General features: G+C 49.9%; 1 protein-coding gene across 4 annotated transcripts in view; it reads left to right on the forward strand.

Moving 5' to 3' along the window:
- Window positions 1-7,964: 7,964 nt before the first annotated feature.
- STX2 (syntaxin 2) overlaps window positions 7,965-27,693 on the forward strand; it is a 240,503-nt gene continuing 220,774 nt past the window's right edge. The window contains exon 1 of one of the 4 annotated variants that reach the window (XM_069215360.1): window positions 7,965-8,112. In XM_069215360.1, the coding sequence (XP_069071461.1) occupies window positions 8,083-8,112 (30 nt within the window). In that variant the 5' untranslated portion in view covers window positions 7,965-8,082. Of the gene's footprint in view, window positions 8,188-27,693 lie in introns of all 4 variants that reach the window. The other 3 variants (XM_069215357.1, XM_069215359.1, XM_069215358.1) reach the window with 3 other exon arrangements.

The following is a 27,693-nucleotide window of genomic DNA, read 5'->3' on the forward strand; positions in this document are numbered from 1 at the left end:
CATCAGGCTGAGGTGCCCCCCCCTCCCCCTGAGGTGCCTGTTTATTTTCCATCTGATGCCCCTCCAGTGTTCTCTCCGTTTGGAGTCAGGTATCTAGTGTGGGCCTCGCCCATGCATTTTGGGCCCAGTGGTCCACGGACAATGATTTGTGCACTATCCGGTCTTGTGTAGTTGGTGTACATAATTGTATATACTGTATTTATAGTTTTGACTACTGGATTTTTATTGATGACAATCGTTCAAATCAATTCATTTTGTCCTTGCGTTATTGAAGGGGGGTGGAGGGTGTATATGTAATGTTGCAGCATGTTTTTGTGTGTCTGGTGTTGTAGGTGATGGTGGGGGTGGGGGTGTTGGGTGTGTGTGTCACTCTCTTTTCCCTCCCCCCTCCCCTGTGTTGTAGGTGCAGTACTCACAGTGGTCGTCGCCGCCGTCTCTGGAGCTCCTGATAGAGGAGCAGGAAGACGATCGCCGGAAGGATCTGCACTTCTGGCTCCATGGCGTCCTGGTTCCTCGTGGGGTGTGGAGAGGTGAGTGATTTCCCCTTCTGTGTACTGTTTCCGCTGTGTTTTTGATCGCGTTGGTTCCGCCCCGGAAAAGGTGGCTGATTGGCATCTTGTGATAGGGTGGGTGGTACATTGCCTTCCGCCTGTCTGTTGGCGGTTACCGCTGTGGTGTTTGTTTGTACCGCCGTGGCAGTCGGAGTGTTAAAGTGGCTGTCTATGTTGGCAGTTTCCGCCGTGGTCGTAATTCCATTTTTTTTCTGCCGGCCTGTTGGCGGTGTTACCGCTGCTTTAACACTGACCGCCAGGATTGTAATGAGGGCCTGAGTCATGTTGAGGAGCTGGTGGTCATTGAAGTTTGGGTGAGGTGTCTGTTGATGATTTTCTCCAAGACCTTGGCCAGGAATGGTAGCAGGGAAATCGGTCTGTAGTTGGTGAGTTTTGAAGGATCCGCAAAGGGATTCTTTAGCAACGGGAGGACAGTTGCATGTTTCCAAGCATCTGGGAAGGTCATGAAAGAAGTGGAGGCTTTCAGAATGGGTGTGAGCATGGTGCTGTTGGGTTGCAGTTCTCTGGAGTAGGCATGATGGAGGCAGGGGTCTGATGTGGCCTGCTCGGGATAATGTGGGGCCATGTGGTTAGTATACTTCTTTGGATAAGATCGAGAGGCATTTGGTGGGATCTGTTGGATCCCATTGCGGGGGGTACAGGTTGAAGTTGCTGTAAATGGCTCTGATTTTGTTGCTGAAGAATTGAGAGAGATTGTCACAGAGGTCCTGTGAAGAGGTGTTCAAGTTGGATGTGGCAGATGGTGAGGTGAAATCTTTCACAATGGAAAATATTTCTTTGCTTTTGCTGGTGCTGGCATTGATGTGTCCACCAGAGTGGCACGTTTGGTGGTCCGGATCATCTAGTAGAATCTTAGGGGAGATTTTAATGTGCTCCTGTCTGCATTGTCCTGGCTCATTCTCCATTTATGCTCCAATTGTTTGCAGTGGAGTTTCATCATTCTGAGTTCTTCCATGTACCTACTGACCTGGGGTGTGATTTGTCCTATGGGACCATAAAATTGCTTTGCACATGAGGCTCATGATGAGCTACAAGCAATGCTGTGGCCATCAGTGCAAACCCTGAACACTGATCCTTTGAGATCTGTGATAAGCTGCAGGTGCGGGTCAATGAGAGGGTCATTCTTGCGCCACCTGTTTGATCAGATCAGAAGCATGTCACATTGGTAGGGATGAAATGGTTTGACACTTCTCCTTTTGTTAGCATATTCTTTCTTCCACCGCTTCTTCAGGGGTCTGTGCACTATTTCTGTGTGAAGCTGAGGAGCTCTTGAAACGTTTTGTGGAACCTGTATTTTGTGTATAAAAAAGTAATGTTTTCTTCCTTTCAGTTGCTGTATATAGGTAATTTCAATGTATCTAATGTGAAGCAATGGAAATTGTCTCCACAAGTAGCACAGTAAGCCGAAGTTCTCCAATACTCACCACTGATATATATTGCGTACATCAAACACTGCACCATGTCCGCTGAAATTGTATTTTATGTTTTTGAAACCCCATTAGAGATTTAAGATATGTAACAACCTCATTGGAATGATTGTTCCCTGAATTCTCGATTAGGCTGCATTACATGTCCTTAATTTCCCCAAATATAATAAGATTGCAAATCATGATTTCACCCTGAAGATACATTAATTGCTTTATATGTATGTGAGTGATATATCCAAAATCATCTGATACCTAACGCCAACCTTTAAAAGCAATTTATTATAAGTATGTGTCTTGGCTTTTCCCTTTCAGACAGAAATAAGCATCGTACAGGGTTTGTGGCTCAACAATTTTCAGTCAGGTGTGTTGGTGTTGTGTTACGTTACCATATTCTGTTATGTTGGTTTCATCTTTTAATGTGTAGTGCTGCAGTTTGTTGTAGTGTATAATGCTTGAGTATAAACTGATGTGCTAGCTTGATCTGAAGTGTTGGCATGTTGTTTCATATGATGTGCTCCTCTGACATGTTGTGCTGTGGTGTTCTGTGAACTTTTGCGCAGTACTGTGGTGTAGTGTTTTGTGAAGTGGGTGAACCAGCAAATTAACAGGGAGAGTCAAGCCAGAGCCGAGCCATTGGTCTGGCTTGGATCTTAGACCCTGTGCATTGGGAGAGCCCAGAAAATGTTTCCTATGTAAATAATACAGAAAACATCACGTAAAACATAACAAAGGGACTGATTTAGAACTGGGTGCCATCACAATGGTGAAGGAGTAGCCCAATTTTGGAGAGAGTCTGGGCCTGTAAATCAGGCCCAGACTCTCTCCAAAATTAAAAATAAAGTGTGTGCTAATGAAGAAAAAGAGTTTTGATGAAAGAGAACATTTGCCTACAATTGCAAAGTTTAAACAGTGAAAGCCGCTATTTACCCAGGCTTATCTTGTTTCACTTTGTACAAATCGGCTACTTAATGGGCATCTATTAGTCTTTCCTTATGTTAAGTTGTTACCTCTTTGTGTAGTTTTTGTAGTTTTTAAATAGTGCGAACTCGACCGGATGAACCAGTTACATTACAAAAGGTCACGTTCATTGTTTCTAGGCATAAAGAGGTTAAGGGCCTGATTTAAAGTTTGGCAGAGTGGGTTACTCCATCACAAATGTGACTGATATCCTGTCCCCAGTATTATGGTCCCATTATCAATCAATCATGGATTTGTAAAGCCTGGCTAATCACCCATAGGGTTTTAAGGTGCTGAATGAAGGTGTGCTGCTCAGTCAAAAGCCAGGTCTTGAGGTCCTTCCTGAACTGCTTCAGTGATGCAGTCTGCCTGAGCTTGAGGGGAAGTGTGTTCCATGTCCAGGCTGCGAGGTAGGAGAAGGATCTTCCTCCTGCTGTACTTTTCCAGATCTTGGATTGGGATGAAAGGGCAAGCTGGGAGGAACTGAGATGTCTGTTGGGTACGTAGAAGCTAAGGCAATGGTTGAGGAATGCTGGTCATATGTTGTGCAGTGCCTTGAAGGTGTGGATCAGGAGTTTGCATGTGATGTGCTTGTTGACTGGGAGCTAGTGTAGGTCTCTGAGGTGGGAGAAGATTCGGTTGTGTTGGGGGATGTCCAGGATGAGTCTGGCTGCTGCATTCTGGACTCTTTGTAGTCTTGATTGAAGTTTCTTGGTAATGCCGGCATAGAGTGTGTTGCCGTAGTTCAGTTTGCTGGTGATGAGTGCATGGGTGACTGTCTTCCTTGTGTCGGGGGGAATCCATTTGAAAACTTTCCGCAGGAGACAGAGGGTGTGGAAGCTTGATGAGGAGAGGGTGTCAACTTGGCGGGTCATCAATAGAGAGGAGTACAGGATGATGCCCAGGTTGCGCGCATGGTAAGTGGGGGCGGGGGCATTACCCAGAGCAGTGGACCACCACGAGTCGTTCTAGGCAGAAGGGGTGGAGACGATTACGAGGATCTCTGTCTTGTCCGAGTTGAGCTTGAGCAGCTGGCCTCCATACAGGCGGTGGAGGCTTTCATCCCTTTGTGGAAATTCCTCTTGGCTTGTGCAGTGTCCTCAGACAGGGAGAGGATCAGTTGGGTGTTACCGGTGTAGGAGACTATGTTTAGCTTGTGTTGTTTGGTGATCTTAGCGTGTGGGCCATGTAGATGTTGAAAAGCATCGGGCTGAGTGAGGATCCTTGGGTCACTACGCAGCAAGTGTCTTTAGGTTCTGATGTGACCGGTGGTAGTCTGACCCTCTGTGTTATTCCGGTGATGAAGGACCTGATCCAGTTCAGGGCTTTGTCTCGGATGCTGGCGTCATGCAGTCTGTTGCAGAGGGTGGAGTGGGAGACGGTGACCAATGCAGGGGAGAGGTTGAGGATGATGAGTGCGGTAGTGCCTCTGCGGTCCACTTCGATACGTATGTTGTCGGTGGCTCCTAAGAGTGCGGTTTGGGTGCTGTGGTTGCTTCTAAGTCAGGTCTGGGAAAGGTCTAGGATACGGTGTGTCTCTATGAACTAAGTGAGTTGCTGGTTGATGGCTTTCTCCCATTACAGCCTATGGGAATCGTCATACGGTAAACAGGATATCTCTCATGTTTGTGACGGAGTAACCTCTCCAAACTCTAAATCAGGCCCTAAGTGATTTGTCCAGAATCACAGGAGCCGACCCCAAGGCTTCGAACTGGGTTTCCGAGTACCAAAGTTGACAACTCTAGCCATAAGGCCCCATCCACTGTACAGAGAAATAGGCAGGTAAAAGTCATGTGAAAGCTCAGGTTGCTTTGGGCTTGAGGTTCCAACAGGATTTTGAGCTGAACCAGAGCCAAGCTTCAGGCTGAATGTAGCCTGGCTCATGCTTTCAGTGCCTCGCCCACCTCTGGTCTTTTGGTTTTATGCGAGCTGCTGTGCTCTGATGGTATGTTCCCTGGTGTGTTCATATATATTGGGATTTCATGAGCTTTTATGAGCCTTGCCATGTTGTAAAGTGCTATAATTTTCTCTTCTGTTATGTGTTGTGCTGTCATGTTATACCATGTGCTGTGAATAGTCTTTTGGGGAGTGTTCCTCTCACCCACAGTGGGTGCAGCAGGGTCCTGCTTGGGTGAGAACTGGGACTTTGGGTTTTCTTGTTCTTCTTCTCATTTAGATTGCTTCAGCTCGTTCTGTTTTGACAAAAAGAGTTCTTTTGGGGTTCTGCATCATTCCTGCGTCCATCTCAGTGACTCTAGCAGCTGTGAGGTCATGAGATCTTGCCATGATGAAGATGTCATTGAGGCTGATGTTTGGTTGCCTCAGGATAAAGTTTTGAAGCATTTTGTTACGGCACCCTTGAATGATTTTGGCCCTTATTTCTATTGGTTGATCGTCGGCAGTGCACGTGCTACCTAGTTCTCTTAGTCATGCATAGAAAGTGTCTATAGATTCTCCTTTCCCTTGGTGGACTTATCTGAATTTGAAACGCCCAAAACCAGGGTTTACCTGTGGGTCATAGTGGACATTGAATGCCCTCACAGCTGCATTGTAGTTGACTGCCGCACCGGTGTTGGGGAGATGTCTGAATAGTTTGTAGATTTTATCACCTGCATGATGTAGTAAAAGCAAGCTTTTCACTGCCCCATCTTTTTCTCTGGCGGTAACAAAGTAATTTTCCAGTCTCCCTACCCCTCTCTTCCAGTGGTGATGCTGTCGCAGGGTCAGCTAGTTTGCTGAATTGCTGTAGCACCCCTAGTAGGGCATGTTGTGGAGGGAACTTCCTCAGCGTTTGTGCTGTGTTTTGTTTGTCTGCTATGCTTATGTGATGTGTAGAGTAGTTTCCTATGCCTCTTCTGTTATCTCTCTTTCTCTTACTTGGTGAGGTGAAAATGTGCTTGGATGATGCCCCTCTCATGGCATTGCTCTGTGTCTCCCTCAAATTGGCAGTTTGTGCATTCACAGTCGAAGGTACTGTTGAGAGAGCTCCCCCTCCGCGTGTTTAGGGTGATGATTGAGGGTTAATGAGCAAAACATGTGTCTACTGTAGTCCCAGACAGTGTGGAATGGCACACCTAATGCACTCCAGTAACACGAGGTGTGCGGGATAAATCGCTGGTCTATGGGGCACCAGGGGCCTTGAAAAACGTCCTGCTTCGTGGTCTGATGGCAATCGGAGTGGGGCCTGTCCTCATGCTAAGGAGGCGGGCTTGCTCTGCTCGTCGTCTGGGTGCGGCTTGGAAAGGCAGCGAGCTGGGAGCAGCATGGGTGCTGAGTAAGCAAGTGTCCAGAGGTCTGTCTGGAGCGGAGTATGGTGGGGATGGAGCTCTGTGAAGGCGTGTCAGTCTAGGGCAGGGCATTGGAGCCGGGGACATGCAACAGCAGAAGAGGGCCGGCAGAGCATGCAGTCTCCATCTGGGTTGGACGTGGACTAGATGGGATGGGCATGGCGTATTGGCACCCCACTCATCCAATTACAGGCGGCCCCTCTCATTGCCAGTGTTGTGACCCTGCTTGGATCCTCGGCCATGCGGTGGTGCGGGCCCAGCTTGCACGCCTGCAATGAAGTGAGACATACACACAGATACTGGGTGTGGGTAAGAAGACCCCCTGAGGTCTCCACCCGTTTATTATATAGCCTCTGCCACACCTTGCCAGAGGATCTGAAAGGTGTATATTCGGGTGATGTGCAGCCGCAGAGGTGGTCCTGGGTGGCGTACTACACATTCCTACCTTAACTTTCTGAAAGTCCCCAAGATGTCTTTAGCAAACCAGACAGGGCATAGTTGTCTCATAGGCTGTGCCCTCATAAGTGCTATGTTATATCTTTTAAAATAGCCTAATTTAGTGAAGGGGGTTTAGAACAATACCTAAAAAACTGTCCACTCAACTCATAGCCACTCAGCTCCCCAGCAAAGTAAAGTGAATAATGGAAAGTTAGGCAAAGAAATACAGAGTTTCAAGACTGAAATGCAGTTGCATTGGGTACGAAAAACCCAACCAACAGGTGTCCTTTTCTTTCCTTGTCTGTTGGGAGAGTGAAGGTATGTTTAGTGTCATGGAGGGAGCCCAGAGCTAGCACGTTACTTGGGGGAAGTTAGCGGTCTAGCTTTATATCTGAGCGCTGCGCTGTCCTCGATCATCCTCATTGCAGACCCTGTCCACATTGTAGCTTGCATTCCAAGCCTCTCTTTCACTCCGGACCGCTAAAGACCTATCCTGAACGCTCCTGCTCTCTAGTCCCGCCCCTCCTCTGCCTGGTCCGCCAGCGCTTCGCCCCGCCCCTGCCCTCTAGCTCCGCCTCCTGTTAGCTGGGCCGTCCGTTCTATGCCTAGCACCGCCCCTTCCTCTCTGGCCCCGCCCTCTGCCGTGGTCCCGCCTGTGCTTCGCCCAGCCCCTGCTCTCTGGGCCCGTCCCTCCAGTGACTAGTACCGTCCCTTGCTTTCTGACTCCGCCCCTATTCCTTGGCTCCGCCCACCTCTGCCTGTCCCCCGCCTAGGCTCCTCTTCTCCCCTTTCTCTCTAGCCTCGCCCCTCGGTCTCTCTAGCACTTCCCCTCTCTCGGCTAGCCCCGCCTATTATCCGGCTCGCCCCTCATCTCTCTAGTACCTCCCCTCCTCTGCATGTCCCCGCCTGCGCTCTGGTTCGTTCCTCGGTCTAGCCCCGCCCTTCAATCTCTGCAGGCCCGCCCCTGCCCCCTAGCTCCTCCCTCCTTTGCATGTCCCCGCCCATGCTCCGTTTCTTCCCTTGCTGTCTCTAGCCCCGCCCCTCGGTCCTCGCTCTCTATAGCCCCGCCCCATTATCTGAGGCTCCTCCCTTCCTCTGCATGTTCCCGCCCACGCTCTGGCTCGTTCCTCGGGCTAACGCGCCCCTCGCTCACTATAGGCCCGCCCCTTGCCCTCTAGCTCCTCCCTCCTGTGCATGTCCCCGCCTATCGTCGGGCTCGTCCCTGGCGCTCTCTGGCCCCGCCCCGCAGCCCGCCGTCCTGGGCGGGGCCGCGCATGCGCAGTGCGCGCCGTGGCCGCCAGTGGTTGCCGTGGCACCGGGGCGGGCTCAGAGGCTGCGGGTCGGGAGCCGGGCGGAGGCGGCGCGGACGGACACTCTGCAGCCCGCGGGACCGGCTCCGGCATGAGGGACCGCCTGGCCGAGCTGTCGGCGGTGAGAGCGGGACCTGGGGATGACGGGGACTGGGAGTAACGGGAAGGTGGGAATAACGGGAAGAGCGGCAATGACGTGAGTCTGGGAGTAACGGGAGCTGGGAATAAGAGGAGGCCGGGAATAGCGGGAAGTACGGAACAACGGGGACCGGGAGTAACGGGGACCGGGAACAACGGGGACCGGGAGTAACGGGGACCGGGAGTAACGGGGACTGGGGGACCGGGAGCAACGGGGACCGGGAGCAACGGGGACCGGGAGTAACGGGGACTGGGAGTAACGGGGACTGGGGGACCGGGAGTAACGGAGACCGGGAGTAACGGAGACCGGGAGTAACGGAGACCGGGAGTAACGGGGACCGGGAGTAACGGGGACTGGGGGACCGGGAGCAACGGGGACCGGGAGTAACGGAGACCGGGAGTAACGAAGACTGGGGGACCGGGAGTAACGGGGACCGGGAGTAACGGGAAGGCCGGCTGCAAGGATAATACTTCTGCAGGCCCTGGACAGTCAGGGGGTTCGAGGGGTGCAGGGAATAATTGGGGTTCTGGGAACAATTGACTGTAGCAAGAGTGGGATTTTCAAGGGGGCGGGGAAGTTTGTGGGGGGGGGTTAAATTAAAGGATTTCAAGGAATAACAGGACTAAGAGTTCTGGACTGAGAGAAGGATGCAGGTTTCCAGGGGTGCAGGATGCAACGGGGCCTCTGAAGAGCGATGCACGAGAAGTCACCAGATCGGATTCACAAATTGACTGCACATTGCAGGGATTACCGGTTTGGGAATGCCAGGGCCGGGAATACAGAGGGAATGCGAATTAGAAGGGGATCAACAATGACACGAATAGGACCAGCGTGGCTGGTAATAAATGGGGATTGGGAATCCCAGGGGATGCCACAAGTAACTGAATAATACACGAGGAATACAAACTTGAAGTTACCGGGGAGCAGAGACTAATGGAGTAGGAATAGGTCTGGCAGCAAAGAGAGCCTGGGGGTGCAGAGGATTATTGTTGCTAAGTACAGCTAGTATTCTAACAATACGTAGATCTCGAAACCTGAGCTAATCACAGAAAAAGACTGGAAATTAAAGGAGTGCTGGTAATGTAATAGTAATGACTGGGGAAGCAATAAATGAGCACTGGAAATTAAAAGGGTGGACAGTCAAAAAAGGCACAAGAAATGAAAGGCTTGGTCTAATAATGGAATACGAAGGATTAGGCTGGGAATGTAAACGGATTGAAAATTACAGAGGTGCAGGGATTAATTTAATGCGAATGACTGATGGGATTGTAGATGCACTGGAAATTAATTTCAAGATTCCGGAAATAACGGGGCTAGGTGGAAAAGAATAGGAAATAAAAGGAGAATGGAAATTATGGGCTGGAGAAAAACTGGAATAAAGGAGCTCAGAATATTAGAGAGTAGGTATTAGAGTGGGGAATAAGTGGGTGCAATTAATGATGTAAGAGTGGCAGGCGCTTGGTGGGACAGTTGATGGGATGTTACCTGGACATAGGTTTGGAGTGACCCGTTTTCCGCACAGTGCAAGGGATGCAGGTGGGAAACTTTCTAAAGTCCCCAAAGATTGCCTCTGAAAATCGCCAACAGTTCTTAAAGAATGTAACCAAACATATTTTTGTTATCCCAGGCAGTTATGAAATGCCATTTGCTAGTTCTGTGGTCAGGCTATATAGACCTTTTCTGCTTCCCTTACAATCATACAAAATGGCAGAGGAGCACCAAGTTTATAAGGAATTCATACATACTTCACAGACATGACTCCACTTGTAGGGAATCCTGCCTAAACTGAGGGCTTTATCAGTAAACACCATGTGAACACTGCTCTCTGCTTTCCTTTCCTTGGGCACACCTAGTTTTTCTAGGGTCGAGGCTGCGAGTGCATGCGCCTTGTATGCGATACACGGTTGTGTTCAGTGAAGCGGTTGGAGCCCGCCTGTCACTTAGACCATTTCTTGGTTTGCTTGACACTCTTCTTTACAGCCTCGTTATTGGTCAAGACATGTCTGCCATTATTTCCGTTCCTCTGTGTGGAGAACGGATCAAACACTAATTAATTTCAACTTAATTAGTGCCTGTCCACTGCTCTCGACATGATCAAGGTACTATTTTGTTCATCTTAACTTCCAGTGCCCCATAAACAGATGCCTCGTGACTGGCAAAGATGTGCCCAGCAGGGCAAGTAAAATTGCAAAGTTGTATTTTTTTTTTTAAAGCTAACTTTCTTTAACTTTTAGTGAGTCGTCTTTTCTCCGTTTCCACTCATGTTTTCTTTAGTTTTTGCTCGTGGGCGTTGTTGTCAAAAGATGACAATGAACTTGTTCGAAATATGTGAGGCCTATTGCATTGCAAATGTTTGTTTATCCTGTGGTGATAAAACCATTTCATTCTAGGATTCCTTCATCTCCTCCTGGATGCACATTTGGCAGGGTTCCTGTTTCTGAATCAGTAGCATGAAGTGAGATGATTTGCATGCCTGTAAGGGACGCAATTGTGGCATTTATATGCCTGTGATCCACAGCCAAGCGTCTTGCCTACTTGCGCCTTAACACCTATTTAAAATACAAGCAGTGCTCTGAATCGGAGTCAGTGAAAAAGGGACTTTTTAAAAGTGGTAGCAAAGGTGGGTCACTTTTGAAAATGTTTTCTTTGTGGCATTGCTAAGCACAATTATTCCATCGAGCTTGGAAGAGAGCGCATGAATTGCAAAATATGAAAGTGATGTTTATTGTAACCATCCTGCATTTATATGCGGGTTAAGGTTCATGTCAATGTAACCTTTGAGTGTTCCTAAACTGTTTGATGGGTCTCTTTAAATAGAAACTGCTTGACTGAATATTTTGATGTTACAGGCATCAGGCTTACTTTATTGATTATTAAATATGACAAATGCAGTAGCCCTTGTATTTTGTTTTTGAAAGACCTGACAAAGTCTGAAGGCTAAACTTTTTAATTGTGAAAGTCTAATTTTTTTCCAGTAGTCCCCCAGAGGAACAGTGGTGTTTTTTCAAATAAAAGTCTAATGATCCATACCTTGCCACATTGTACCTCACAGATAACAGGAACAGACTACAATTACAGAGTTAGTTGCCCCCTGTGATATTTCTCACAGAACATGATTTGCAAACTGTTTAATCTGATCGGGCCCAAAAATAGGGGTCCTAATTTGTAATCCCATCTGTAATTTTCTAAATACTTGTCGTTTTCAAAAGAGTAGATAATTGTCTGTACATGAAAGTGTTTTGATGTTTTACAGAAAAACATCGGTTGGACATTGATTTATTGTGTTTCGTTCTTGCGTATTGCTCATTTCTGAGTTTGTTTCCTGGGTCAGCCCCTAGGCTACTTTGCCTCTGTATCCTGAGGTCAGGTTTTATGTTGTGAACTCTTTGACATATATACTAGGAAAGGGATTTGCATTGTGAACTCTCTGAGAAATGCAACAGGAAAGGGCTTTACATTGAGCTATCTTACAACTAGTTCAGAAAGAACTTTGCTTAACAAGACATAAGGAGGCGATGTGCGTCGGACAGAGATCTAAGGAATGTTGTCATGATCGAGCCGTAAGGTGCAGTGAGATGATGCCGGATCTGTCTGAGCGATAGGAGTTGATCTAATCAAGAACGCTGATGCCCATTTTCTCTATGTTCATGAGAAGGGGTAAGTGGTGGACTGCGTCTAACGCTGGAAGCCTGTTCAATTGTGTGGAGTGCAGCATGTCAGTTGTTTACTGTGGTCTTCCGGCTGTGCCCTAGTTAGGGGTACCAGCTAATTCAGTCCCTTTCCAAGGATGGTTGAAATCAGTTTTTTTGTTTAAATCTGTGTATTATGCTTTTTCAACAAACGTTTCTTTCTTACAGCATCATGTGTACCACAGTAGTGCATCATTACAAGTTCACAGTGCAACTACAGAAAGTGCATAACTAACCCAGATGTGTGTGAGTAAATAACTGAATTAAATAAGAACAAAAAAACTAGAACTGTCCATGTTCTTTCCTAGTTCAGTAGTCGTCAGGCTGGTGATGGTTGGCCCATATATGCCTCGGTGTGTTTAATAATGCGGGCCAAGGAGCAGCGGACCCTGCCGTGTGTGTAGCTGTGCTGCTACTGGCTAGTGGGTGGTGTCTGCTCTAGGGGTGAGTAGACTGTATGTCACCCCAGCGGTCTGCAATGGGATGGTGCTCAGTCTTTCCTAGTGTGCGGTGCTCACTGGTGGTCACCCTCACTCCTCTACCTCTCTGTTGCAGGGGCTGCTGTTACTTTCCACTGCATCGCAATGCACTTTTGAGCAAAAACTAGGGGCAAGTCCACAACTTTAGCATTCGGGCTGTTAACCGCCGTCCTGGGAAATAAGTCCATTACACACACGGCTGGAGCGTGGGTTTCCTGGAGAAAAGCTATTTGTACTCCTTTCTTCAGCAGGCATGCATGTATTTTGTACCTTTTTAAAGGCTGAAACCATGCCTCTCATGTTCCATGTCAGCAGGGTATAAGTGGTACCTTCTCGTCATGAGTGTGGCAGTGACCTCTTGACCCTTCCAGAAATCCAGTTGGTTGATGTGAAAGTATTTTGTTTACATCTAATAAGTCACCGATCTGAAGGAACAGTGGTCTGCCGACGAGTTTTGCAGAGAAAGGACCATTTAAAATATTGTCAGCTGTATCTACATTATTTTAATTCATGAGGGTCACAGGGGTTTCGTGCCTGATTATAGAGAGTTTTATGGTGGTGGCTGGGATGCGGCAGCCATTGGAATTTAGGGTCTTCTTGAAGGTTTGATCTGGGTAGAGTTCCGAAGGTGAGCATGATGGTTAACTAATCTCGACGAGATCGTAAATTGAGATGCCAATTGTTATCTGAAAGAAGAATGTACTGATGTTTGTCGGTTGGGGTAGACTTCTTAACCCTGGTCTCGGTGGTTAGATGGTGGGGGTCTTGTTCCAGAGGTGGGGTTCCAGTAGTTTTTCCAGAGGCACAAGGTGATTTGGGATGGAAATGCAGAAAGCTTGTGGGGATCTTTGCCTTAGTGCCCTCTGGGTAATGGAATCCAGTGAGGAGTCTACAAACTTTCTTGAAATTTCAATAGGCATTGGGGATTCAGTTTGAACAATTTAGTCTTTTAGTCTTTTTAACATGAGATTTATAGACCCTGTTGATTCTTTTTTGAAGATGGATTTCTTACATGTGTGTTCTAAAGTGACAAAAAAAACCAATAAGAAGGAACGCGAAAAGATAACATTTCTTAACAAAACCTAAAAATTGTTGACAATTACTAGGCACCATCATGTCCAACTAGGGCTGCCTAACCGCATGCTCGTCTTAAATAACACAGTAGTTACTGTCTGAGACAACCAAGTAGAATCTACGGTTTCCACTCTCTCCCCTGCTCCTCACAGCAGCTTTCAGTTTATACAGCCCTGCCCAAGAATCTAGAAATGCTAAGTTTCTTTGAACAGATCCTCTCCCAGCTGATGGCAGTAGCATAGGTGCCTCAACCTCTCCACATGGCTTGTCACCGATCCTCAGGTAATTTTCCTTATGACGTTCTTCAAAAGTTGAAACATGGCATCATAACCCTAGTCTAAATAACTGTGCTAACTCTAAGACTGTTTCAAATTTAGACTCATCTCGGTCTAACCTTGCATCTGAAAAGCTTTGAGTTGTTAGATGATCAGTGTCCACTGCCACACGTATGCCGATGATACATGCATTTATATCAGACTGAATAAGGGTCCTGGAGATCATTGCCAAGCAGTCAGCTGTTTGACTAGAACCCAGCAGCGGGTGAAACATGTGAACACTCAAGTGTGACTTTATGCATAATGGCGCAGTGAACTTCTCATCCCTACCTTCCTCCTGGCCTGGGGTGTCAGTTGTATCCAACTAAAAGTATGTAACAGGGGTTCTGTAGTTGACAGTGACCCCCCACTTAATTTCAAAAGTAAATTATGTGCATTTCACCACCTGCTCCATGCTTCATGTAATCTTCCAACCTCAGATTCTTATTTTCTGCCCCAGACACAATGACAGTACCACACCTGCCAATGGTACTATACTGGATCTCTATCATAGTTCGGTGAACTGTCCACAAAGCACCCTGCACCCACACTGGAGACTTCCTAACAAGTGTTTCAGCCTGCTTGCTATCATGGTACCTGAAATCGTCTCCACTGATGGTTCCAACAATCTTCCAAAGAGTTCATGGCTCCTCTATACATGCTTTGAAAGTTGATAAGTTTTTGAAGCTCCTTCAGTCTTTGACACCTTTTCTCTTCCACAGAGCCTATGTCTGTTTTGCCTCCAAATATTGAACGCCTATTCCCCTGTTCTTAGACCATCCTATGCCAAGGTTGGATACTACAAAGTGGGCTCATTATCAAGGCTTTCCATTTTTCATGGTCCCTCAAAATGTTGAATTCAAAGATGCTTTGCTTCACTTTCACTGCTTGAAAAATAGCCTTGTCATCATGCTTCTTTGTTTTTAGGTTTCTCCTGAATAGCGCGCATGTGCTCTCAGTGAAATCTACTGTCAACAAAAAAAGCTTCAAAGGTGCTTAGAGCCCGCCCATTGTTTACCATGATTTAGCTTTGACGTTTCTCTTGTTTTCTAGCATCTTATTGCCTCATCCTTGGCCTCACACTTTCTCATGGGGCTTCATGCTTATCCCTGCTGTGGAGCATGAACTTCTCACAGCTTCCTGTCTGCGACCAGTGTCCTTCCACTGCCCCCACGCTCCTTGGGTACTTTGTTTTTTACTTTATACATGCATTCTTATGGACTGCATCTGTCTGCAGTCTCTCTCCTTCACCCCCTGCTCTTCTCCCGCTGTTGATGTTTACTCCTGCATGTTTCTTACCCCCCCCCTCGCTGCCCGTAGTTTCTCCCCCCCCATCCCCTGACACGGTTTCTTTCACACATGTGCAATATGGCTTAAAGAAAAAAAAAGTGCTGTGACACGGCCAAAACAGGCCGCATCATAGCATTTTTAAACATTTAAGCCGTGTTACACAATGCTGCTGTGAAACCTGTACAAAAAAATTGATAAATCCAATAGATCTTGCATAGGCAAAACATATTGGCTTTGCCAATGCTTGGTTTTGCCTCTTTGTACCTCTTCCTATGAGGGCATGAAGACAGCAGTGGTGAGATAAGGGGGCATGCTACAAAATTAAATGAATGCAATACCCCCATCCTTAGAAGAGGAATTGCTTCTGTTTTCCCTTGGACCACCTACACAGCTTCTAATATTATGTGTCATTTGAGTCTTTTTTTTTTTTCCTTTCTTGCAGAATACTGTCCCTAGCAGTGTAGTAAACTAGAACAGTTGGTCCACCTTTGGCGCAGTGGTCATCCAGTCATAAAAGATGACTGCAAGCGGTCACATTGGGCGTTTGTGCATTGGTCCTGACCTTCAACCACTGAAGCAGAGGCTATGTAATATAATGTAATGTACCTACAGTCCCTGTGTGACTGCCTGTCTTCGGATACAGTGATCCGTGGAATCTGCTCTTTGAGGGAAGCTTGATACTGTTGGGTCACATGTGATTGGTTCTCCTAGGCCTTGTAAATATTCCTCTGGTTCTTTCTTGTTTTCTTGAATTTCACTATTTAGAAGAATTACAAGACTGAGGTATGTGATCTTTATTGTCTGACTAGGTTTACTTCCTCGCCACGGCTTTCTTTAAAACAGCTCGCTTGCTGTGTGTCCAGAAGGCTGTAAATGTGCTAATCGAAAATGAAATAAACTGTTTCCTCTATTATTCAGGTGTACCAAGACTGTCATCGCAATCTCTCTCTACAGCGCTGCAAACTTTACGCTTAATGATCTCGATAAAGGGGGAACACCGACAACGTTGGAAAGCACGAGCACCACAGGGGCAGACCAAAACCATAACGTCGCCGTAACCCCATAGTGGAAAGCAGGAGAGTGGCACTGATTTTGAGGGAGTCGGTTAGAAAGTCTGGAAGGATCAGTGTCTGCTGCTTTAACCCTTTCGCTGCTAAGCCTTTTCCCTCCACAGTGCTGAGTCCTTTTTTGGCTATTTGGGGTAGTTCTTGCTTTGGCCTCCATAACCTTTTGAGAACAAAGGAACAGCCCACCTTCACTTTGGTTCCAGTAGGTAGAATCCCACATTATAATAGAAAAGGAAAAGATCTTAGGGCCAGATGTAGCAAAGGGTTTTACCCATTCTGTGTCTATGGGAAAATGTGTTCCTACATATGGCCCTTAATGACTACAAAGGCTCCCTTGTGTGCATGATAGTTAGGTCCTACAGATTGAGAAATATACCATGGATTATGCCATTAATTATGAGTATGAGTGAATAATAAAAAAATGATTTTGATTATAGAAAATGTTGTTTGATATGCAATTTTTACGACTGAAAAATTATATAAATTCTTGACCTTTCCCTTTTCTATTACAATGTGGGGTTCTACTTAGTGGAACCAAATTGGAGATGGGTTGTTTCTTTGTACTCAGCTCAGTCCCTGTCCTGCTCCTTCATCTACTGCTGTTCAGGGAACCCTTTTGGTATTCTTTCACTCCATAGCTTTTTGTACACAGGTATCCATGCCAAATGTGCGTCCTTTTTCCCCAACCTCCTGGGGATTCTAAAGATGCCCAGGGTTTGTGAATTCCCCTGGAGCGGACCGAGCAAATGGGCAAAATATAACAAAACTTTGAATTTTGAGAGAAAAATGCTCCAGATAAACTGCCTGTTTTTTCCCCTAAAAATTGCACCCACAAATGGCTTGCTGTACTAAAACCACCAGCTTTCAGTAACATGCAAAGCAGAATCAAAAAATTAAAATTTGTATCACAGGTTTAGCATTTAGAGATGGCCTATTTGCCCTGTTTTTTTTCTGCTTTCAACCTACTTCCAGTTTTTGGTGGAAAACGGTGTGAAACGCAAGGGTGATCAAAAAAAGCTATACATTAAAAAAAAAAAAAAAAAGACAAAATTCTGATTCAGCAGTGGGTCATATTTGTAGATCCCTCAAAGTTTTCCCAAGGAAAAGAATTGTTGAAATAAAGAAATATTGAAAATGAGTAGGATAAAACAGGCATTTGTGAAGACATTTTCATATGTAACTTTTTGTCACAATATCCAGTTGACAAAAGCAATATACCGTGACGTCCGCTAGATCCTTCTGGTTGTGGGGATGTGTAGGGTTTGTGGGTTCTCCAGGTACCCAAAATGTACTCCGAGCCAACAGCTCAGCTGCACTGTACAATGTTTTTTCATTGGGTGTCAAGTATAGACCAATCTTTATAGTAAAATATGTAGAGTGAGAAGTGGGCATCAAGGAAACCTATGTATTTCTAAAATGAGCACAAAATATAGAGTTGAGGAACAGAGGTTATTTGTACATATCTGAATTTGTGGGTACCTGTACTAGTATATGATTTGGAGGGTATTTTTGAAAATGTCATCTTTCTTCTACACTGGCTTAGAATTATAAGGCACCAACGGAGCAAAATCTAAATGCTAATAACAAAAGGTCTACTATTCTGTGCTCCCCCAAGTCTCCCAATAAAAATGGTATGGTACCCCACTTGTGTGGGTAGACCTAGCGCTCGTGACAGGACACGACTCAAAATACACCACGGAAGCATCGCATTTTTCCACCAAAAACTGATCCTTTTTTCCACTGTGGGAGGCTCTAGATTTTGTTTAGTAACTAACGGCCCTTTGCGTTGGCCTACACACATTATTGCTATTACCTAAGCAATCACTCAAACTCCCGGCAGCTGCAAGTTACTGTCACCTAAATATTTTATGACAGTAACTTTAAAAAGGAGATGGGAAAATAACGCACCATCTAATTGGACACCTGAAGTGGAGGCAAAATATGTAGCGGTTATTTAAAGTTTCAAGATAAAAATAAATAATGCATTTTGGACCAGCTTTGTCACTGAAGAGAAAAGAGCTATGTTAAGGTGAATGTGAACGATGAGCACAGACTTTGTGCAATGGCTCCAGAAGTGAGGGGAGCCAGTGGGTAAAGTGGGCTGATGATTGCCCGTGCGGTGGCGTGCAGAAGCAAAATGCGAATGACAGTTTAACGAACCAATAGATGAAGCCCACTGAGCACAAGCCCCTTTACGTACGTGTATTCTGATGGGACGGTCATTCGGATGGCTGAGGACACTCCGTCCTACTCTCCACAAGAGTGCTGCAGTAGGTATCTCTCGCCTGCCTGTACCGGTCATGAAAGCACAGTATTCAGCCCTCAGGTCCAGCACCCTCCTGTTAACATGCACCCAAAGCCTGCAGCTAGAATAAATGGCTTAACCCTGCGTCTGTGGTAAACCTGTAATGACTGAACGTGTGATCCTCGTCCTCTCCCATACATTTCTAAAGAGGCATGGCCCGAACTTCAGTTTAAGAAAGCAGTCTGCGGTAAACCTGTAATGACTGAACATGTGATCCTCGTCCTCTCCCATACATTTCTAAAGGGGCCAGGCCTGAACCTCAGTTTAAGAAAGCAGTCTGTGGTACACCTGTAATGACTGAACGTGTGATCCTCGTCCTCTCCCATACATCTGTAAAGGGGCCAGGCCTGAACCTCAGTTTAAGAAAGCAGTCTGTGGTAAACCTGTAATGACTGAACTTGTGATGCTCGTCCTCTCCCATACATTTCTAAAGGGGCCTGCCCTGAGCCTCCGTTTAAGAAAGCAGTCTGTGGTACACCTGTAATGACTGAACGTGTGATGCTCGTCCTCTCCCATACATTTCTAAAGGGGCCTGGCCTGAACCTCAGTTTAAGAAAGCAGTCTGTGGTACACCTGTAATGACTGAACGTGTGATCCTCGTCCTCTCCCATACATCTGTAAAGGTGCATGGCCTGAGCCTCAGTTTAAGAAAGCAGTCTGTGGTAAACCTGTAATGACTGAACGTGTGATGCTCGTCCTCTCCCATACATTTCTAAAGAGGCATGGCCCGAACTTCAGTTTAAGAAAGCAGTCTGTGGTAAACCTGTAATGACTGAACGTGTGATCCTCGTCCTCTCCCATACATTTCTAAAGAGGCATGGCCCGAACTTCAGTTTAAGAAAGCAGTCTGCGGTAAACCTGTAATGACTGAACATGTGATCCTCGTCCTCTCCCATACATTTCTAAAGGGGCCAGGCCTGAACCTCAGTTTAAGAAAGCAGTCTGTGGTAAACCTGTAATGACTGAACTTGTGATGATCGTCCTCTCCCATACATTTCTAAAGGGGCCTGCCCTGAGCCTCAGTTTAAGAAAGCAGTCTGTGGTACACCTGTAATGACTGAACGTGTGATGCTCGTCCTCTCCCATACATTTCTAAAGGGGCCTGGCCTGAACCTCAGTTTAAGAAAGCAGTCTGTGGTACACCTGTAATGACTGAACGTGTGATCCTCGTCCTCTCCCATACATCTGTAAAGGGGCATGGCCTGAGCCTCAGTTTAAGAAAGCAGTCTGTGGTAAACCTGTAATGACTGAACGTGTGATGCTCGTCCTCTCCCATACATCTGTAAAGGTGCTCAAGGAAAGGGCTCTTGAGTCCTGCAGGCTCAGTGCTGCCTCTTCCCAGACATCAAGAGCAGTTTGTCTACAAACTATGAATTAGATTGATCAGTGAGATCACAGGAAGGGAAGCGGAGCTTTGCAGATGGCAGCGCTCCAAGGCCGGAAATGACATTTCAATGGAAGGCTCTAGCTTCTTCCTCTCCGAGCGCTCGTTGGGGAACAGGCACCCCTTCTTCCTCACTTTAGCCTTGGTGGGAGTGAGTGAATCACTGGCTGGATACAGTTAAAGGGATTGGAGGGGCGCGTGATAATCTATAAATTGGCGGGTGAAACGCTGCTGATGAGGGTGGATGGCGGGACGTGACCCTCTGCTAGAGGCTGCCCACGCTCGAGGCACCTTGTTATTTCTAGTTCAGGCACCCGTGTTAATTAAATGCACTGATAAGGCTCACTGCTGAGATCTGAACACCTGCTGCTCGCTTCTGGGTGCCCACATCTACCATCAGAGTCCGCGGCCCGTCCACCAACCTCTTTATCTGTCCGTTCTCCTGCTCCGCTTTGCTGTCCTTTATTCCCAGACATGGGGTCTCCTGTCCCCCATTTAGAATTACTGGGGCCCTATTACACATAGGGTGCACCTACTCTGCGCCATGGAGTACCTTAAAAGAGGTGTGCCGGGCGCCTGCGCACTATGACATTGAATTGGTTGTCCTGCAGCAGCGCATTCAAGTGAAAGAAGCAGCCGCTCCAGGGTTCACTGTGCAATCGACAACCTGCCTGCACTTTTAAAGGGGATTAGAGATCTGCGTACAGGCGGGTGCTGAGAGTGACTTCACGCGCCTGCAAGGGGATGTCTGGTTCCTCCTCCAGATGGCTCCCACCAGGAGGTGCACTGACAGTGCGCCTCCTGACAGCTTCTTTGCCTCTGGGCCCATGTCTATAATACGGTGCAGGTGTAGAGGGAAAGGGATTCCTTCATTTCCATGTGGCCACGCCCCCATGTAAAAGAGGGAGCGCCCTCTGGTGATGGCGCTATATGTGCGCCAGAGCTATCTCTATTACAGAAAGGGCCGCACAAGCGTCTGTGGCCCTTTCTATGATACGAAAGTGCCCCGGGGCTGTGCAAAGCAGGCGCACATGGTCTTTGCACCTCCGGGACACTCTTTATACTGTGGCCACTGAGCGTCCGTCTCCTGAGGGTCCCTCCTGCATGTTGCTCCCATTCAGGCGCGCCTCCCATTCATATGTACCTCTCCCATCCACATGCGCTCCTCTGTCTCTCCCATTCAAAAGCCCATCTGTACCTTTTCCATTCATGCGTGCAGCTCCCATTTAGGTGGGCCCCTCCCATTCACCGCCCTCATGTCCACACCTCCTTCCTGTTCACATAATTACCAATTCCATTCCTTCCTGCCTTTGCAGTCCCCTCACTCAGCGCGGTCTGTGTGCCTCTCCCGTACAATATATTGTTCAGAAGCGCTATGTGCAGGGTTTTGTAAAGCACTGCAAAGTCACCTTAAATCACTTTGGAACACTAGAGCAAGCTAGTGAGCAGAACTGGAGAGCATGATGCATTGGAGCTTCGTGAAGGACAGCACTATGTGTACTTGTACCCGCAAGGTTATCCTGGTGCTGGGCAGGTGTGGTGCCTGGCCCTGCCTGTGGTAGACTGGTTAAATGAAAAGCCAGGGCTTCAGCTTCTTGTGGAATTCAGGAAGAGAGGAGAAGTCTCTGATGTGGAGTGTGAGGCTGTTCAGGCCTCCTCGCCTCTCTGAATCCAAACATGATGATAATGATGGATTCATGTGAGTGGACAGCCTCTGTGAGTGCTGTGGGGTGCCAGGCCCTTGGCTCCCAGCAAGTGGCATGAACTGCATGGACCATTCTGCTGAAATGAAGATATTCTGCTTATCCAGGCCGTTGGGACACCCAGTAGCTGTGCATTAGAGAGAGAGAACAGTTAAACATTGCCCGACAGTGATTTCATTACTATGCCAATAACCAAGGCTGGTGCACAACCGTTTCTGTGGCTGTCAAGTGCAGAACCAGGGCTGCTGTCTTCCATTAAGACATAATTAAAAGATAGGTTCAGAGATACCAGCAAAACACTTTCCCAGGTTTCTTAAGAAAGGAAACCATTTCCCATAAAAGTTGAAATTAAATTTGCAAGTTGTTAGAAAGTGCATGGAGCGGTCTTTGCTTTCTAAGGCCGGTCACTGCTATGTATGATGACAATGCAGACACCGTGCATGCAGTCAAGAGGTGAAATAATGGCTTTCTGTCCTTAGTGTCTTTCCATTACACGCAAAGTTCGTGTGATTCTTCTCGGTGAAGTGCATTTGTTGCTTCTGTAGCTGTGATGCGGCTGTCTGTGATAGGGATGTCTGCTGTGCTGGGATTGGGATTGTCTGCTGTGCTGGGATGGTCTGCTGTGCTGTGATGGGATTGGGATGGTCTGCTGTGCTGGGATGGTCTGCTGTGATGGGATTGGGATGGTCTGCTGTGATGGGATTGGGATTGTGGTCTGCTGTGATGGGATTGGGATGGTCTGCTGTGCTGGGATGGTCTGCTGTGCTGGGATGGTCTGCTGTGCTGGGATGGTCTGCTGTGCTGGGATGGTCTGCTGTGCTGGGAAGGTCTGCTGTGCTGGGATTGGGATGGTCAGCTGTGCTGTGATGGGTATGGTATGCTGTGATGGGATTGGGATTGTCTGCTGTGCTGGTCTGCTGTGATGGGATTGGGATGGTCTGCTGTGCTGTGATTGGGATTGTCTGCTGTGCTGTGATGGTCTGCTGTGCTGTGATGGTCTGCTGTGCTGTGATGGTCTGCTGTGCTGGGATGGTCTGCTGTGATGGGATTGGGATGGTCTGCTGTGATGGGATTGGGATTGTCTGCTGTGCTGGGATGGTCTGCTGTGATGGGATTGGGATGGTCTGCTGTGATGGGTATGGTCTGCTGTGCTGGGATGGTCTGCTGTGATGGGATTGGGATGGTCTGCTGTGATGGGATTGGGATGGTCTGCTGTGCTGGGCTGATCTGCTGTGATGGGATTGGGATGGTCTGCTGTGATGGGTATGGTCTGCTGTGATGGGTATGGTCTGCTGTGATGGGCAAGGAGTGTCCAGCCTGGTGTAAACAAGTGTGACAGGTGGAGGTTGAGAAGCGGGGGCGGGAGCGGGGGTGGATTTAGGATATTAGAAAAATAAAATCTCTCTTTTTTTTTTTTTTCTGTCCCCCATTTCATGTGCATATAAAAAATAAAGACACCAGAACTGTATTTTCATGCCAGCAATTGAGATATGCAAAGTTATTTATCTTCAGCACTGACGTTTTCCTCAGCACAATCAGGTTCGACATTCGGTCTGTTGTGTGTTCTGGTTGTGAATGGGAGATGCTACGTCATCGACGATACCATGCACGGCTTAACTTTGGGGGAGGAGAGGTTGCCAGGGAAGATGATGTGTATCAACACAATGGGCCCCTTTGCATTCTCTTCTTTGCGTGTAATTTGTTGGTAATGTGCTTGGGGGGGTGGGGTGTCCATATTGGGTTGGGTACATGGACGGGCGATCTTGTCACCACTCTTGTGTATCATCTGCCCCAAAGTGCCATGTCAGTGTACTGCTGGTCTCGGAGACACACAACTCCATATACTGATGGAACTGTAGTGCTGGTCTCGGAGGCGCACAGCTGTATCTAGCGCTGGTCTCGGAGGCGCACAGCTGTATCTAGCGCTGGTCTCGGAGGCGCACAGCTGTATCTAGCGCTGGTCTCGGAGGCGCACAGCTGTATCTAGCGCTGGTCTCGGAGGCGCACAGCTGTATCTAGCGCTGGTCTCGGAGGCGCACAGCTGTATCTAGCGCTGGTCTCGGAGGCGCACAGCTGTATCTAGCGCTGGTCTCGGAGGCGCACAGCTGTATCTAGCGCTGGTCTCTGAGGCGCACAGCTGTATCTAGCGCTGGTCTCTGAGGCGCACAGCTGTATCTAGCGCTGGTCTCTGAGGCGCACAGCTGTATCTAGCGCTGGTCTCTGAGGCGCACAGCTGTATCTAGCGCTGGTCCCGGAGGCGCACAGCTGTATCTAGCGCTGGTCCCACACAGCTGTATCTAGCGCTGGTCCCACACAGCTGTATCTAGCGCTGGTCCCACACAGCTGTATCTAGCGCTGGTCCCACACAGCTGTATCTAGCGCTGGTCCCACACAGCTGTATCTAGCGCTGGTCCCACACAGCTGTATCTAGCGCTGGTCCCACACAGCTGTATCTAGCGCTGGTCCCACACAGCTGTATCTAGCGCTGGTCCCACACAGCTGTATCTAGCGCTGGTCTCGGAGACACACAGCTGTATCTAGCGCTGGTCTCGGAGACACACAGCTGTATCTAGCGCTGGTCTCGGAGACACACAGCTGTATCTAGTGCTGGTCTCGGAGACACACAACTCCATATACTGATGGAACTGTAGTGCTGGTCTCGGAGGCGCACAGCTGTATCTAGCGCTGGTCTCGGAGGCGCACAGCTGTATCTAGCGCTGGTCTCGGAGGCGCACAGCTGTATCTAGCGCTGGTCTCGGAGGCGCACAGCTGTATCTAGCGCTGGTCTCGGAGGCGCACAGCTGTATCTAGCGCTGGTCTCGGAGGCGCACAGCTGTATCTAGCGCTGGTCTCGGAGGCGCACAGCTGTATCTAGCGCTGGTCTCACACACAGCTGTATCTAGCGCTGGTCTCACACACAGCTGTATCTAGCGCTGGTCTCACACACAGCTGTATCTAGCGCTGGTCCTGGAGGCGCACAGCTGTATCTAGCGCTGGTCCTGGAGGCGCACAGCTGTATCTAGCGCTGGTCCTGGAGGCGCACAGCTGTATCTAGCGCTGGTTGGAGACGCACAGCTGTATCTAGCGCTGGTCCCACACAGCTGTATCTAGCGCTGGCCTTGGAGACGCACAGCTGTATCTAGCGCTGGCCTTGGAGACGCACAGCTGGATCTAGCGCTGGTCCCCGAGACGCACAGCTGGATCTAGCGCTGGTCCCCGAGACGCACAGCTGGATCTAGCGCTGGTCCCCGAGACGCACAGCTGGATCTAGGGCCGGCCTCTGAGGCGCACAGCTGGATCTAGGGCCGGCCTCGGAGGCGCACAGCTGGATCTAGGGCCGGCCTCGGAGGCGCACAGCTGGATCTAGGGCCGGCCTCGGAGGCGCACAGCTGGATCTAGGGCCGGCCTCGGAGGCGCACAGCTGGATCTAGGGCCGGCCTCGGAGGCGCACAGCTGGATCTAGGGCCGGCCTCGGAGGCGCACAGCTGGATCTAGGGCCGGCCTCGGAGGCGCACAGCTGGATCTAGGGCCGGTCCCGCACAGCTGGATCGAGCGCCGGTCCCGCACAGCTGTATCGAGCGCCGGTCCCGCACAGCTGGATCGAGCGCTGGTCCCGCACAGCTGTATCGAGCGCTGGTCCCGCACAGCTGTATCGAGCGCTGGTCCCGCACAGCTGTATCGAGCGCTGGTCCCGCACAGCTGTATCGAGCGCTGGTCCCGCACAGCTGTATCGAGGGCTGGTCCCGCACAGCTGTATCGAGGGCTGGTCCCGCACAGCTGTATCGAGGGCTGGTCCCGCACAGCTGTATCGAGGGCTGGTCCCGCACAGCTGTATCGAGGGCTGGTCCCGCACAGCTGTATCGAGGGCTGGTCCCGCACAGCTGGATCGAGGGCTGGTCCCGCACAGCTGGATCGAGGGCTGGTCCCGCACAGCTGGATCGAGGGCTGGTCCCGCACAGCTGGATCGAGGGCTGGTCCCGCACAGCTGGATCGAGGGCTGGCCTCGGAGGCGCACAGCTGGATCGAGGGCTGGCCTCGGAGGCGCACAGCTGGATCGAGGGCTGGCCTCGGAGGCGCACAGCTGGATCGAGGGCTGGCCTCGGAGGCGCACAGCTGGATCGAGGGCTGGCCTCGGAGGCGCACAGCTGGATCGAGGGCTGGCCTCGGAGGCGCACAGCTGGATCGAGGGCTGGCCTCGGAGGCGCACAGCTGGATCGAGGGCTGGCCTCGGAGGCGCACAGCTGGATCGAGGGCTGGCCTCGGAGGCGCACAGCTGGATCGAGGGCTGGCCTCGGAGGCGCACAGCTGGATCGAGGGCTGGCCTCGGAGGCGCACAGCTGGATCGAGGGCTGGCCTCGGAGGCGCACAGCTGGATCGAGGGCTGGCCTCGGAGGCGCACAGCTGGATCGAGGGCTGGCCTCGGAGGCGCACAGCTGGATCGAGGGCTGGCCTCGGAGGCGCACAGCTGGATCGGGCGCTGGTCCCGCACAGCTGGATCGGGCGCTGGTCCCGCACAGCTGGATCGGGCGCTGGTCCCGCACAGCTGGATCGGGCGCTGGTCCCGCACAGCTGGATCGGGCGCTGGTCCCGCACAGCTGGATCGGGCGCTGGTCCCGCACAGCTGGATCGGGCGCTGGTCCCGCACAGCTGGATCGGGCGCTGGTCCCGCACAGCTGGATCGGGCGCTGGTCCCGCACAGCTGGATCGGGCGCTGGTCCCGCACAGCTGTATCGGGCGCTGGTCCCGCACAGCTGTATCGGGCGCTGGTCCCGCACAGCTGTATCGGGCGCTGGTCCCGCACAGCTGTATCGGGCGCTGGTCCCGCACAGCTGTATCGGGCGCTGGTCCCGCACAGCTGTATCGGGCGCTGGCCTCGCACAGCTGTATCTGGGGCTGGCCCCCCACAGCTGTATCTGGGCGCTGGCCCCCCACAGCTGTATCTGGGGCTGGCCCCCCACAGCTGTATCTGGGGCTGGCCCCCCACAGCTGTATCTGGGGCTGGCCCCCCACAGCTGTATCTGGGGCTGGCCCCCCACAGCTGTATCTGGGGCTGGCCCCCCACAGCTGTATCTGGGGCTGGCCCCCCACAGCTGTATCTGGGGCTGGCCCCCCACAGCTGTATCTGGGGCTGGCCCCCCACAGCTGTATCTGGGGCTGGCCCCCCACAGCTGTATCTGGGGCTGGCCCCCCACAGCTGTATCTGGGGCTGGCCCCCCACAGCTGTATCTGGGGCTGGCCCCCCACAGCTGTATCTGGGGCTGGCCCCCCACAGCTGTATCTGGGGCTGGCCCCCCACAGCTGTATCTGGGGCTGGCCCCCCACAGCTGTATCTGGGGCTGGCCCCCCACAGCTGTATCTGGGGCCGGCCCCCCACAGCTGTATCTGGGGCCGGCCCCCCACAGCTGTATCTGGGGCCGGCCCCACACAGCTGTATCTGGGGCCGGCCCCACACAGCTGTATCTGGCGCCGGCCCCACACAGCTGTATCTGGCGCCGGCCCCACACAGCTGTATCTGGCGCCGGCCCCACACAGCTGTATCTGGCGCCGGCCCCACACAGCTGTATCTGGCGCCGGCCCCACACAGCTGTATCTGGCGCCGGCCCCACACACACAGCTGTATCCGGCGCCGGCCCCACACACACAGCTGTATCCGGCGCCGGTCCCGGAGGCCCACAGCTGTTACACTGTAAAACAGCTTTGTATACTGGCAGCACAGTCTTCACTCGATTTGTTAGTGTAATTTGAGGCGATTTTAAGGCTGAGGCGTACGAAGTGGATTAGGCTCCACTCGCACTTAATGTGAAGTGCGATGCGGGTTTACTGGCAACTCCTTTTTAAGTGGTATCTTTTTAAAACTTAGCTCTGCACTTTGCACTTTCTAAAAATTGAAATTGATGAAATTGCATTGTTGAATTTGCTCTCCTTTGTAAAACTGTAGAACCTCATTGGATACTGGCGGTATAGCTGGGACTCGTATACTGGAGGTATAGGTGGGACTCAATTGATTATCAGGGGAATCAATTGGAGGTGATTTTAGTACCAAGGCGTACGGAGTACGTCAGGTTCCATGCCTACTTAATGTGAAGTGCGGCCAAGGTGCACCATTAGCGTGCCAAGGATGTGCCAAAGGCAAGCCTGTCTGCGCCTGGGGGGGCCAGGAGCTAGGCACTATGCCCAAATCATCGCTTACTCCTTGGAAGAGCTCTTTTGTCTCAACTCAGTAAGTTTGAACATAACCCCTTCCATCACCATAAAATT

The sequence above is a fragment of the Pleurodeles waltl genome, chromosome 11 (genome assembly GCF_031143425.1).
Source record: "Pleurodeles waltl isolate 20211129_DDA chromosome 11, aPleWal1.hap1.20221129, whole genome shotgun sequence".
Lineage (NCBI taxonomy): Eukaryota > Metazoa > Chordata > Amphibia > Caudata > Salamandridae > Pleurodeles > Pleurodeles waltl.